The sequence below is a fragment of the Bos indicus genome, chromosome 4 (assembly GCF_029378745.1).
Source record: "Bos indicus isolate NIAB-ARS_2022 breed Sahiwal x Tharparkar chromosome 4, NIAB-ARS_B.indTharparkar_mat_pri_1.0, whole genome shotgun sequence".
Taxonomy (NCBI): Eukaryota; Metazoa; Chordata; class Mammalia; order Artiodactyla; family Bovidae; genus Bos; species Bos indicus.
In genome coordinates this window covers 66138493-66153466 of record NC_091763.1, presented here as the reverse complement: position 1 = coordinate 66153466, position 14974 = coordinate 66138493, and the positions used below count along the sequence as shown (strand labels likewise).

Sequence of the window (14974 nt, the reverse complement as noted above, 5' to 3'; positions counted from 1 at the left end):
CCATAATAAAAATTGTGTTGCTCTAGGCTACGAAATTTGTGGTAACTCATTACAACAGCAACAGGCAACCAATACACCATCCACTTAAGTTCTTAATTTCAACAATAATATATTTATTTTCTAAGAGTATTTTGGTCTTATTTCTAATTTTATTGGGCAGGTTTAATAGTCTCCTGTTCTCTGCTGATTCCACTGCTTCAAAAATTCATATATAGTTATTTTTACTTTTAATTAAACTTTTTATTTGAGGATAGTTGTAAATTTGCTAGAGTGAAAAAGTTGGCTTAAAACTCAACATTCAGAAAACTAAGATCATGGCATCTGGTCCCATCTCTTCATGGCAAATAGATGAGGAAACAGTGAGAGACTTTATTTTAGGGGGCTCCAAAATCACTGCAGATGGTGACTGCAGCCATGAAATTAAAAGGCACTTGCTCCTTGGAAGAAAAGCTATGACCAATCTGCTGCTGCTGCTAAGTCGCATCAGTCATGTCCGACTCTCTTCGACCCCATAGACGGCAGCCCACCAGGCTCCCCTGTCCCTGGGATTCTCCAGGCAAGAACACTGGAGTGGGTTGCCATTTCCTTCTCCAATGCATGAAAGTGAAAAGTGAAAGTGAAGTCGCTCAGTCGTGTCCGACTCTTCGAGACCCCATGGACTGCAGCCTACCAGGCTCCTCCGTCCATGGGATTTTCCAGGCAAGAGTACTGGAGTGGGGTGCCATTGCCTTCTCTCTGACCAATCTAGACAGCATATTAAAAATCAGAGATGTTACTTTGCCAACAAAGGTCCATCTAGTCAAGTGAAAGTGAAGTGACTCAGTCCTGTCCGACTCTTTGCAACCCCATGGACTGCAGCCTGCCAGGTTCCTCCGTCCGTGGGATTTTCCAGGCAAGAATACTGGAGTGGGTTGCCATTTACTTCTCCAGGAGATCTTCCTGACCCAGGGATTGAGTCCGGGTCTCCCACATGGTAGGCAGACACTTTGCCATCTAAGCCACGAGGGAAGTCCTAGTCAAAGCTATGGTTTTTCCAGTAGTCATATATGGATGTGAGGGTTGGACCATAAAGAAAGCTGAGTGCTGAAGAATTGATGCTTTTGAACTGTGGTGTTGGAGAAGACTCTTGAGAGTCCCTTGGACTGCAAGGAGATCAAACCAGTCAATCATAAAGGAAATCAGTCCTGAATATTCATTGGAATATTCAGACTGATGCTGAAGCTCCAATACTTTGACCACCTGATGCGAAGAACTGACTCACTGGAAAAAACTCTGATGCTGATGGGAAAGATCGAAGGCAAGAAAAGGGGACGACAGAGGATGAGATGATTGGATGGCACCACTGAGTCAATAGACATGAGTTTGAGCAAGCTCCGGGAATTGGATCTTTATGTTGAGCCTTCCAAACTATGAACATAGTATACCTCTCCATTTATTTATTTAGATCTTTGATATCTTTCATCAGTGTTTTGTTGTTTTCAGTACAAGTCTTAACACATTTGGTTAAATTTGCACTTAAGTATTTCCTTTAAAAAATTATATACATTGTTGGTAAGAATGTAAAATTGACAGGGAGGCCTGGCGTGCTGCAGTCCACAGGGTTGCAGAGTCAGACACGACTGAGCAACTGAACTGAACTGTAAATCCACATGCAGCTGTAAGAGATAATGCAGAGACCCTTACACCTTTAACCCAATTTCCCTTCATGGTCATCTTGCAGACCCTGAATGATACAGTCAAAATACAGAACATTTCCACCACTGCAATGACCCCCCACGTTGCCATTACACCACACCACCTCCTCTTTAACCCCTGACAACATCTAACCTGTTCCCCATTTCTGTACTATGTCATTTCAAGAATGTTACACAAATGGAAGCACACAGTATGTATTGAGATTTTGTTTGGGGACTGGTTTTGTTCACTCAGCCTAAGTCTCTGGAGCTTCACCTAGGGCATCGCATGTATCAGTGGTTCTCTTTATTACTGAGTAGTATTTCATGGTATTACCACAAAGATACCACAGCTTAATCATTCACATGTAGAAAGACATTTGGATTATTTCCAATTTTTAGCTGTTATGAATAAAATCGCTATAGACATTAATCTACAGGTTTATATGTGAACGTAAGTTCCCATTTCCCTGGGATAAATGCCCAGGCGTGCAACTGTTGGGTCATATGATAGTTGCATGTTTAGTTTACTAAGAAACTGCACACTGTCTTCCACAGTGGCTGGACCGTTTTGCAGTCCCACCAGCAGTGTGTAAGTCATCTAGGTGTATCACATCCTCATAGCATTGGGCACTGTCATGTTTTCTCTTAGCCATTCTATATGTGTGTAGAGTTTAGTGGTCTATCATTATGGTTTTAATTTGCTAGTGATGATCTACATCTTTTCATGTGCATATTTGCCATCTATGTCTCCACTTGCGTGAAATGTCTCTTCATGTCTCATTTATTAGTTGAACAATTTGCTTTTTTATTGTTGAATTTCAAAAGTTCTTTATATATTGTAGATACTAACCCTTTGTTAGATATGTGGTTTGTCAATATTTTCTCTCACTTCAAGCTTGTATTTTCATTCTTTTGATAGGATCTTTCACAGAGCAAACATTTTAAATTTCGATGTACACTAGTTTTATCCATTTTTCCTTGTATGGATCATGCTTTTGGTATTCAAAGAACTCTGTTTGCAAATTCCTAGATGTCAAAGAAAATTTCCCCCCAAAATTTATAGTTTTATGTCAGGCATTTGAGTTAATTTTTGAATGAGACGTCAGTTAACTTTATTGTAATTATTATTTTTGCCTATTATTTTTGCTCCAGCATCATTGTTGATGGTGGTGGTGGATTAGTCACTAAGTTGTGTCTGACTCTTGCGACCCCATGGAGCCTCCTCTGTCCATGGAATTCTCCAGGCAGGAATACTGGAGTGGGTTGCCATTTCCTTCTCCAGAGGAGAAGGGCTATCTTTCTTTGTTGAAGGGCTTAATTGTTGAAGGGCTATCTTTCCTCCGTTAAATTACTTGTGCACCTGGTATGTGTGTATTTCTGGATTCTCCATTCTGTTTCATTGATCTGTATGTTTATCCCTCTGCCAGTACCACACAATCTTGAAACTGGGCCAATTGAGTCCTCCCATTTTATTCTGCTTTTTTGAAGTTGCTTTACCTATTCTGATTCCTTTGCCTTTCCATATAAATTTTAGAAAAAAAATCTTGAAGGGATTTTGATAGAAATTGTGGTAAACCTATGTTGGAGAGAACTGAGATCTTTATTATGTTGAGCCTTCCAAACTATGAACATAGTATACCTCTCCCTTTATTTAGATCTTTGATATCTTTCATCAGTGTTTTGTAGTTTTCAGTATATAAGTCTTAGAACGTTTGGTTAAATTTTCACTTAAGTATTTCCTTTAAAAATTATATACATCATTGGTAAGAATGTAAAATTTTTCAGCCAATGTGAGAAACAGGTTGGTCATGCCTCAAAAACTTAAACCTAGAATTACCATATGACCCCATCAATTCTATTCCTAGGTACTTAAAAATATATATGCATACACACGTTCATAGCAGCGCTATTCACAATAGTGAAAAGGTGAAAACAGTCCGAATGTCCATCAATGGATGGATGGATGAACAAGTTGTTGTAAACGTATAGAAGAATATTATTTGCTTTTAATCCACTCCACCAATTGTTACTTGGTGTCTTGAGATCATTTCATTGAATATACTTATTGATATGTTAGGGTATAAATGTGCCATTATTATTTGTTTTCTGTTCTTTCATTTCCTGTTTTCTTTTTCCTCTCTTCCTGTGGGTTACCTGAACATTTTTTAGAATTCTGTTTTTATTTACCTGTGGTGTTTTCAAGTGTAGCTCTTTGTATACTTTTTAAGTAGGTAACATGAAAGTGAAAGTGAAGTCGCTCAGTTGTGTCCGACTCTTTGTGACCAATGGACTGTAGCCTACCAGGTTCCACCGTCCATGGGATTTTCCAGGCAAGAATACTGGAGTAGGTTGCCATTTCCTTCTCCAGGAGATCTTCCCAGCCCAGGGATCGAACCCGGGTCTCCTGCATTGTAGGCAGACGCTTTAGCATCTGAGCCACCAGGGAAGTCCCATAGGTAACATACTTCTATATAATACATATTATACATACATAATTTTTTAGTCTACTGGTGTCATTTTACCTGTTCAAATGAAGTGTAAAAACCTTACTTCACTTTACTTTTCACCTTTTATAGTTGTTAATAACATTACATATATTATACTTTCCATTACTGTCTAGCCTTTCAGCTCATTTTATCTTTCTAGTTGTTTTCAAGGTAGTACTGGCAAATGTCATATGTAAGGAATTTTCATCAGTGATTTTGGCCCTCTCAAATTACAACCAGCTCCTGGTGACACTATCGCCAACATAGTCTTTGAAAAGCATTTCTGGGCTTGAAAGAAAATAAGGAAAATCTTCAAATTTGTACTCCACTCTGGGAGATAGTGAAGCCTCACTACAGAATTGCAGTTGTAGCTGAAAAGTTCTTTGGGCCTTCTTCCCAAGAGTAAAAACCAAATCTTTACTTTATGCTCCTGGGGTTTCTTCTCTTTCATTCTAATAACCTATTTTGAAAGTCCAGCTCACTGGATTCCACAGAGACATGAGAGATTGTGTGATAACCAGTGTTGTTTTATTCATGACTTTCTTCCATTTATTCAGTAGATAAATTTAAGAAGGTGACCATTTCTTAATAAGCCAAGAAATCAAATTTTAGCTTCCAAGAAATACTTTTCCTCATGATCTTGACTCTTCTACTTTAAAATCCTGTTTTAAAGATGGGTCAGTACAAACTTCAACCTTCAATAAGAATAATGATTACTAATACTTATTATATGCCAGGCTGTGTCCCAAGCTTATACATATACCCCTCAAAATGATCCTAAGACATAGATATTTGGCTGTCCTCAGTCTGCAGGTGAGGAAGCTGAGGAAGTTGAGTCAAATAACCCAAAGTTTCCCAGGTAGAAAGTGGTGGAACTGACAGCCGATCCCTAATATACTGGTTCCAGAGTCTGTGCAATAATCCTTTAGTATAGACTGGATATGGCCAAGACCAGACCCAGTATATGTGATAATGTGAGTCTTTCTCATAAATGAAATGTAGTATTTTTGCAGAGAATACAGGTTAAACCACAAATACATTTATTCCTCTAAGAACATTATGCCATCTTTTAAATTTTAAAACAATTTAAAATTTTTTAAATAGTTTTAAAATAATTTTAAAATTTTACAATCAATTGTCTCTTCAGTTTGCTTGCTCTTATTAAGCTGATTTTAAAAAATCCCAGAGCAGAGTGATTTACCAGCACCATCATTAAGTTGCAAATTTATCTTCAGTCACAGAGCAAAAATACACTTCAGATAAACTCAAGAAAATAACTTTAAGGGTTCACAGAGTACTCACACCTAACTGTCATGCATTCCAACACCTCTCACATCCCCCCTTTCAACTGTCTAACTCCTATCTCAGTCTTTTTACAGTCTGAAAACAAGGAAGCACCCAAGTGAAATAACCCTCCAGAACACTGTTGAAATATATTACAGAGATACATCCCAGATCCCTGTTCTAAATGTTAAAAAGGTATTAGCATATAGAGAAAATATATGTAGATATACTCCATTAAGTTCTAATGAGTCTTTGCTTCCCCCTTTTTGATAATGTCTTCGATTTCTTCTGAGACCTTTCCTTTGTAGTCATTTGGTTCTATTGAATTTAACTTCTTTTGGTACTCCAGGGGCAAACCATTCTCTTTTGCGCCCATGCAAATGACCTAGAAGATGGTTAAACAACAACAAAACCCTCTTTTAGTTAGGAACATAATTCAGTTTAGTATACCACAGTTTATTTGTAGTATCAAAGTATGAAATATTAGCTTTCAGATAACTCGAGAATAAACAATTGTAGAACAAAATGAAGAGTCATTCCTCCCATGATAAGCATGAATGTACAGGGAGTTTTCATAGCCACACAATCCATCCCTATGTGATAGCAACTGTACTCAATACTATGGTTTAAAATATTTTTAATATAAAACATTGTATAGAATTTGCATGAAACGAACAAAATTTTTTAAGAAACAAACACCATTCTTCAAAGAAATTTAAAGTTTATAGGGAGCAGTTTTTAGTTGTATCCTGGAGTCTACTCTACCTCTGAATTACACATGGGGGAATAAACAGCAAGTGTATTCAATGGTACTCCCCAGATCCACACCAGCTAATTCCTCTAGGCTCCATTCTAGAAAATTCCAGATTAGGCCCAGGAACTGGGTCACCTTCTCCAAGTATCATGTCCTGATTGGACCTGCCAATAAGTACCTAAGTTTGGGTTTCTGAAGAGGGATGTCAGCCTCTCTATCCTTAATTCTTTTCCTGTGCATGCATGCTGGAAGGGTGTCCCTGATTTTGAAAGGGGCATGACTTATCCCTCCATCTAGAAATGGAAAACATTTCAACAGTAGGAAATATATTTTTGCCCTGTAAAAATGAATCTTGGGGTTTATGAAATACTATTTTGTGGAGAAGAAAAAAATGATTAAAAAGCATAGGTATAGAATAACTATAAAAAATACACCATACATGTTTTTAAAGAAAAATATGCCTAGGATTTTGACTCAAGTACGTTTCTGAGTTTTTTTTTAATAAACAAAGTTTTAGGGACATAGTTCTATCATTGCAAATAAATTGGAACGTTTATTCAGTAAATAACTATCATTTTTGTATTAAAAACATATTGATTGAAATTAATTGTTCATACAGAATTTAAAACACAAAGCCTTTTAAAAATAAGATATTCTGTCATTTAACTCTGTGAAAATTAACAAGGAATCACCAAAAGTCTTTGTAAGTTAAAAAGGATACCTTTTTATACTGGGGTGATGGGGGAACACTCTCATAATTTGTCATCTGATAACTTCGACAGGTTATTTCTTTTCCTTCTTGAGTTGAAACAGTAACTTCTATTGGGACATACATTCCACTTTTAACCCCTTCTTGCCTGGAATCAGAACAGCCACATTTTAATCATACGTTGACTAAGCCAAGTTAGTTTACTGGATTAAAATTTTTAACTATTTATGGATGTATGTGTTCTCTATGTATTTGGGGATAGAGTAGAACATACTATAAATACCACCACATCAAAAGTAAGCTTAGCATTTCAATTAGAAAGCTGGAGACTTACTATTACTGGGTATACTTCTAACAGATCTTTAGTTATTGCAAGCTTTATAACCCTGAAACATTGCTCTCTGTCTACGAAAACTGGACTATATGTTCTGACAAGAGAATATCCATCTTGCAAAAGTAGACAGGACAGCTCATTTCTGTTTGCAAGTGAAGTAAAATGGTAAGCATGTCAGATGTTTGCTCTTCTCAAATCCTACTCTTTTCTGTCAACTATCTTTGTATTAAATGCTCTGCCACACAACTCTTGAGTTCTAAAAAGCATCAAAGCATTTCTAATATGTTTTGAAGTTTTTACAAGTTATTATCACTTTTTTACTGATTCAACTGCTACCTTAAAGAATTTTTTAAAAATCTGACTGTTATAAAAACTGAGTTGTTTTTGAAATCAGTAAAAGTATGTAATAATTACAAAAATCTTCATGCTTTCTCACAATATGAAACTACAAAGATATTTTTATTAAAAAAACAAATAGAAAATAAGTACTTCCATCAATCATAGAAGAGATTACAAAAGTCTCCCCAAATCTTAGAGTGCGTAACCCTTCTAGGCTTTTCTTTTTAGGAAATTAACATTATACCTTTTAGGTTAACTCTCAAGTGTAAAGAATATGTCCATATATATACACACACATTCTTGCATATGATCCACCTTCTAAATTAGTAATGATTTAACTTATAATTAGAAGCCACCTACTTATCCAGAGAACTTAAATTGCTTTTGTTCATTTTCCATACTACTCCCCATACTTCATCGCCAGGACTTTCAAAAATGGTGGCTATACCTCCATGCCAAGTTTCACTTGTTTTGCCTTGGGGATTGCCAAAGTCAAGTTTAAAATCCTACAAAGGAAACCAAAGTGATATGATCAATATCCACATGAACCAAAATTTCCGTTTTCAAAATAAAAGCAGATTTACCTTCGACACCATGTAATTAAAACATAAGTTTTGAGTTCCTTCTATAAAAAACACAAAGATAAACAACCAAGGACCCAGATTTCAAGGACTATATTTTTCTTAAAAATAAACTGTATACTGAATATGTACATGTATCTTACCATAAATAAGAGGTTAAGGGGGACAATAAATCCCATAATCCTGATGCCTTAACACAGCTATCTTTATTTTTGAAAACTGCTTCCCAATCCACTTACTTACACATAAATTTTAACTTAGAGGCAATCATAGTGTGGGCTTCCCTGGTGGCTCAGTGGTAAAGAATCTGCCTGCAACGCAGGAGATGAGGGTTTGATCCCTGGGTCTCAGGAAGATTCCCTGGAGAAGGAAATGGCAACCCACTCCAGTATTCTTGCCTGGGAAATCCCATGGACAGAGGAGTCTGGTGGTTGCAAAAGAATCAGACACAACTCAGTAACTAAACAACAATAATCATACTGTACAAATTGTTGAAGCTGGGTGATGGCTGCATAAGGGTTATAACATTATTTCTACTTTCATGTATGTTAAGAGTATCCTATTAGCTTATTTTTTTGCCCTAAGGGAGCTGTCATTTGAGGGTGATTTGTATACTTATAAATTTTAATATTCATGAATTATATTAACATATCTATAATAATCATAAGAGCAGCTAACAACTACTGGGTTCTGTACACTGCTATGGGCTTCATACGGACTTTTCAAAATCCTGTCAACAACTTTTTATACACATTTAACAGAAAGAAGAATGGTGGCTCAAAAAGATTAAGCAACTTGCCTAAGGTCTCACAACTAAAGTAATGGAGTCAAGGTTTCAAGCTGTTAGTTTCTTCCCTCACAGAGATGAGCAATCAAAGGACAGAATGAGGGAGATTAATAATCTTTACTCAGCTGTTTAGTCTAGGAAGATTTCTTTCCATTTTTTCAGAGTTTAGTTTCCTAATGATAAAAAAAAAAGTTGGATTAGATAATAAATCTAAAGTTTATACTTTATCTGTTACCTTTATTTTCTTAAAAACCTTTAGAATTTCATTAAAAAGGTTGGTTTGAGTGACCAGTACCTTTGATTGGTATATTAGATGTTCTAACACCAGGTATCCTTGGCAAGACATCAGGAGATCTGATAAAAGATACAACCACACTAGGACCTGTCTATACAAAAAAGATCTTCATGACCCAGATAATTACAATGGTGTGATCACTCACCTAGAGCCAGATATCCTGGAATGAGAAATCAAGTGGGCCTTAGGAAGCATCACTACGAACAAAGCTAGTGCAGGTGACAGAACTCCAGTTGAGCTATTCCAAATCCTGAAAGACGATGCTGTGAAAGTGCTGCACTCAATATGCCAGCAAATTTGGGAAACTCAGCAGTGGCCACAGATCTAGAAACGGTCAGTTTTCATTCCAATCCCAAAGAAAGGCAATGCCAAAGAATGTTCAAACTACCACACAATTGTACTCATCTCACACGCTAGTAAAGTAATGCTCAAAATTCTCCAAGCCTGGCTTCAACAGCACATGAGCCATGAACTTCCAGATGTTCAAGCTGGTTTTAGAAAAGGCAGAGGAACCAGAGATCAAATTGCCAACATCCACTGGATTATCAAAAAAGCAAGAGAGTTCCAGAAAAACATCTATTTCTGCTTTATTGATTATGCCAAAGTCTTTGTGTGAATTACCACAAACTGTGGAAAATTCTTAAAGAGATGGGAATATCAGACCACCTGACCTGCCTCTTGAGAAATCTGTATGCAAGTCAGGAAGCAACTGTTAGAACTAGATAAAGAACAACAGACTGGTTCCAAATCAGGAAAGGTGTACATCAAGGCTGTATACTGTCACCCTGGTTATTTAACTTTTTTTTTTTTTTTTTGCTTATTTAACTTATATGCAGAGTACATCATGAGAAACACTAGGCTGGATGAAGCACAAGCTGGAATCAAGATTGCCGGGAGAAATATCAATAACCTCAGATATACAGATGACACCACCCTTATAGCAGAAAGCGAAGAAGAACTAAAGAGCCTTGATGAAACTAAACGAAGACAGTGAAAAAGTTGGCTTAAAGCTTAACATTCAGAAAACGAAGATCATGGCATCTGGTCCCATCACTTCATGGCAAATGGATGGGGAAACAGTGGGAACGGTGGCTGACTTTATTTTTGGGGGACTCCAAAATTACTGCAGATGGTGACTGCAGCCATGAAATTAAAAGACGCTTACATCTTGGAAAAAAAGTTATGACCAACCTAGTTCAGTTCAGTTCATTCACTCAGTCGTGTCCAACTCTTTGTGACCCCATGAATCGCAGCACGCCAGGCCTCCCTGTCCATCACCAACTCTCAGAGTTCACTCAAACTCATGTCCATCGAGTCGGTGATGCCATCCAGCCATCTCATCCTCTGTCGTCCCCTTCTCCTCCTGCCCCCAATCCCTCCTAGCACATCAGGGTCTTTTCCAATGAGTCAACTCTGACAGCATATTAAAAGGCAGAGCCATCACTTTGCCAACAAAGGTCTGTCTAGTCAAGGCTATGGTTTTTCCAGTAGTCATCTATGGATGTGAGAGTTGGACTAGAAAGAAAGCTGAGCACCAAAGAATTGATGCTTTTGAAATGTGGTGTTGGGGAAGACTCTTGCGAGTCCTTGGACAGCAAGGAGATCCAACCAGTCCATCCTAATGGAAATCAGTCCTGAATATTCATCGGAAGGACTGATGTTGAAGCTGAACCTCAATACTTTGGCCACCTGATGCAAAGAACTGACTCATTTGAAAAGACCTGACGCTGGGAAAGATTGAAGGTGGGAGGAGAAGGGGACAACAGAGGATGAGATTGTTGGATGGTATCACCCACTCAATGGACATGAGTTTGAGTAAGCTCCGGAAGTTGGTGATGGACAGGGAGGCCTGGTGTGCTGCAGTCCATGGAGTCGAAAAGAGTCGGACACGACTGAGTGACTGAACTGAACTGAACTGATATACTTTTAAATCCCACAGACAATTTTCATTCCTCATCTTGCTCCACTTCTCAGATGTTTCTGACATAGTTATCCACACTGTCTTGATCTGCCTCCTTTCCTTTCAGCTCTTTCTTGATCTCAATTCCCTTTACCAACTCCTCCTCCACTATCTGGTTTTTAAATGCTGGAGTTTCTAAAAGTCTCAGTTTAGGCCCTTTTCTCAGCAGTTTGCTCAAGACAAAATCATACCCTCCAATGGCTTCAAATACCATCCAATATTCCAACTGTCTTTTATCCAGCTCAGGTCTCTCTCTTGACTTTGAAAGTGCTTAGAACGTAGTAAGTACTTCATGTGCTGTGTTGTGCTTAGTCGCTCAGTCGTGTCTGACTCTTTGCAACCCCATGGATTGCAGCCCACCAGGCTTCTCTGTCTAGGATTTCACAGGCAAGAATACTAGAGTGGCTTGCCATGTCCTTCTCCAGGGGATCTTCCCAACCCAGGGATCGAACCCAGGTCTCCTGCACTCAGACAGATTCTTTAGTGACTGAGCCACCAGGGAAGCCTGAGAATACTGGATTGGATAGCCTAATCTGTCTCAAGGGGATCTTCCTCACCCAGGAATCGAACTGCATTGCAGTCCCCTGCATTGCAGGCAGATTCTTTACCAGCTGAGCTACCAGGGAAGCCCAAGTACTTCATTAATGTTCACTAATATTTTTCTGCTCACTTGGGTATACAACAAGCATCTCAAACTCAGTACAGCTGACCCTTGAACAACATGGGTTTGAACTGCACAGGTCTACTTATCTGTGAATTTTTTTCAATTTTCAGATCATCAAAGTAACGAAGTATGGGGGAAAGTTCGTGTTCGATTAGAGACTGAAATAGAGAATATGTGTCAAAGGAACTAGGGTCTAAATCCTGATTCTATCCAAACCTCTTCAACTTCCTGCCCTTGGGTGAGTCATTTATCCATTCCTCTGTTTTTGAGGCAGAGATGGCAGTTCTCTGATTTTCAGCTCAGCAAAGGGTGGCAACCACTAACCCTGGCATTGTTTAAGGGCCAACTGTATGCCCAAACTGAGCTTGATGTTCCCTCCCAAACTGATCCTCTTTTTTTTTTCTCTTTAACAAATATCACTATCATCCACTCTGTTGCATCAAAAACCATTATCTACTCTTCAGTTCACAATCAATCACCAAAGCCTAACAGTGTTCTCTCCTCAACAGCCCCAAAAACCATCTACCTGTCCTGGCTACCACTCCAAGGTACCATTAGCTTCAGTAAGTGACCGCTACAAAAGCTTTCTAACTGCGCTCCCACATCCACTTCCAAAAGCCCTGTTGGTAGGTTGCCCCTACCCCTCCAAAGTACTTTCCACAGCAACCAGAATAAGCTGTCAAAGATGTAAACCTGATATTTCGTTTGCTTAAATTTGGCAGAGGTCTTCTCACTGTTGCTCTCAAGATAAAGATCCAAGTCTTCATTGGCCTCTGGGGTCCTGTAATATGTGGCCCTTCCCTGCCTCTCTACGCTTCATGCCATATCCTCCTTACACATTAAATTCTAGCCACACTAGCTAGAAGACCCAGCTGTTTTCTCTCCTGAAATCTTTTGTCCCTGCTGTTCCATTTGCTTCTCCCCTCACCAGTCATTCAGATTTCAGCTTAAGTTACATTTTCAGGTATGGCTTTACTGAACATCCTAGTTAGGTCAGATCCCTAAGTCACATACTCCCATAGCACCTTCAATGCTTCCTTAAAACAATTTTTTTTCCCACTCTTTTCAGAGCAGTTTTAGGTTCAGAGCAAAACTGAGAGCAAGGTATGATTCATCTCCTTTTAAGACTGACCATACCTGTGACTGAATAATCATTTGTTAGATAGTTCTTTGCTGCATCCCAACTATCAACATCTAAGTTTTTTTACCATGTTTGGGGAATTCCCTATCGTATGAGTTTGATGGGTAGATAGTGCTCAGAGCCCAACTCCTGTTTTTGAAGTTTCAAATGCCAGAGACTGGTTCTCCTAGCTTTGCTTGGAGTCAGGGCATGGGCATATGGCCAAGATTTAGCCTAGGACACCCACCTAGGGTTTTGAATTAGAAGTCAGTGACACAGGGGAGCAGAAACTCCACTCTGGGGGTGGGAACTGTATTTGGGTTTCAGGAGCTTCCAGATACAGTGACAGTAGAGGCAGGGTCCAGAATGGGTGATGCATGATACAATGTCCGTGTTTACCAAGCTCAAGGGTGAGTCAACAGTGGCCTCCCGGGCTGTTTCCATCTGCGATACTGGCTATTTTATAGCTTCCCTTCTATGCCTGCCTGTTTTGTCAGTTCTGTGGTCCTACCTTCCTGGTCATTCTGTGAGCTGTTCAACAGCCTTTCAACACATTCTTTTTCTGCTTAAATCAGCTACTTCTGTTGCTTGCAACTAAGAACCCGACCAATGATAGCAGAGACCATGTCTGTCTGGTCCAACAGTGTCAAAAGGCTCTGTAGGTAATTTGTTTGCCTGTCTCTCCTACAGATCGGGAGGTCCTGAAAGCAGCTAGCTTTACTCAGTCATCTTTGTATCTCCAGGTAAGTGCTGGAAGAATATGAACTAAATGAATAAATGTACTAAGAGCTATGATTCTTACCAAGGCAAGTGAAGGTTCATCCAGCCATTAGACTTAAGTGAGCACAGCCCTTACTATGGATGAGACATAGCCCCAGCTTGCAGGACCCCTCAGGTCGAGAGCAAAAGGTTGGTAAACGGATTTTTACAAAACTAGGTGACAAGTCCTGGAGCAAAGGTAGAACAGAAAGCAACTGATTCCTTGGCTTGGGTCAGAGAAGACTTCTCAGAGGGACCAACCGAGTGGATTCTGTGATGATGTCCCTAAGTCAGTGGCCAAGGGAGAGGCATCGGGAGCTGGGCAGAATGAGCAGCTGGTGGGAACGTCAGGAGGGCGAGCTCAGGGCAGCCTGGGAGGCACAGGAGCCAGAGTAGCACATCACAGCCAGGATCAAGCAGAGGGCTGAGAGAGGGCGAGAGGGACCCGTGGGGGAAGGGTCGTGCAGGGAACCCTGATGTACTTTGAGCAGAGAGAGCTGCATTCCCAGACCAATGCTGACGACAAGCGGCCCTGAGAAAGTGAGTTCTCAAAATCCTGCCCCCTTTGTCTGCAGAGAGGGCAGAGGACATCTCGGGGGCCAGGCGGAGAGCACTGACCTGCAAGCGGGCTACGCTGTAGAACACGGCGGAGGGGTTTCGGAGGTGGATCCGCTCCGTCAGCAGGTTGCTGCCATAGGCAAAGTAGAGAAAACTCTCCCCATCCTGACTCCGGAGGTCCTCGCAGCCGAAGTTCGCCATGTCCCACCAGACGCCTGCACAGGCCTGGGATCCGTAGTACAAGCGTAAAGAGAGGACGAGAAATACAGCTCCGTGGCGGAAGAACTTAACCCAGGAACCACCGGGCCCCCGATTTAGAGGTTAGGGGAAAGGCGGGAAGCTGGGGCCCGGCGAGTCACCTGCGAGCACTCTTCTGACTGGCTGCCAGTACCCAACGCTGTGAGTTACTCGCTCTGATTGGCCAACTCACCGCCTCCTCTAGGCTAGCAGCTCGGACTTTGTAATATTCGGTCCTGAGTTGACCGGGGGCTGATTCCTCATTGGACCTGCTCCTAATTTGTCCCGCCCCCTGCTCAACACTCACTCTGAATGGCGGGTGGGCGGGGCTCTATGCGGGGGCGGGTCCTCTGCTGAGCTCTAGCAGCTCACAGGTCCCAGCCGGATTTTCTCCAATTTGGGTAAAACGTGCGTGGTTCTCTGACAGTGTG

The 14974-nt window shown here is 40.2% G+C and overlaps 1 protein-coding gene across 1 annotated transcript; it reads right to left on the bottom strand.

Moving 5' to 3' along the window:
- Nucleotides 1-5179: 5179 nt before the first annotated feature.
- On the bottom strand, nt 5180-14748 carry GGCT (gamma-glutamylcyclotransferase). The gene is made up of 4 exons (XM_019958814.2): nt 14367-14748; nt 7943-8088; nt 6922-7057; nt 5180-5831 (listed from the first exon to the last, which is right to left on the bottom strand). The coding sequence occupies exons 1-4, from the start codon at nt 14505-14507 to the stop codon at nt 5688-5690; spliced, it is 567 nt and encodes a 188-aa protein (XP_019814373.1). The 5' UTR covers nt 14508-14748; the 3' UTR covers nt 5180-5687.
- Between the last annotated feature and the right edge of the window lie 226 nt (nt 14749-14974).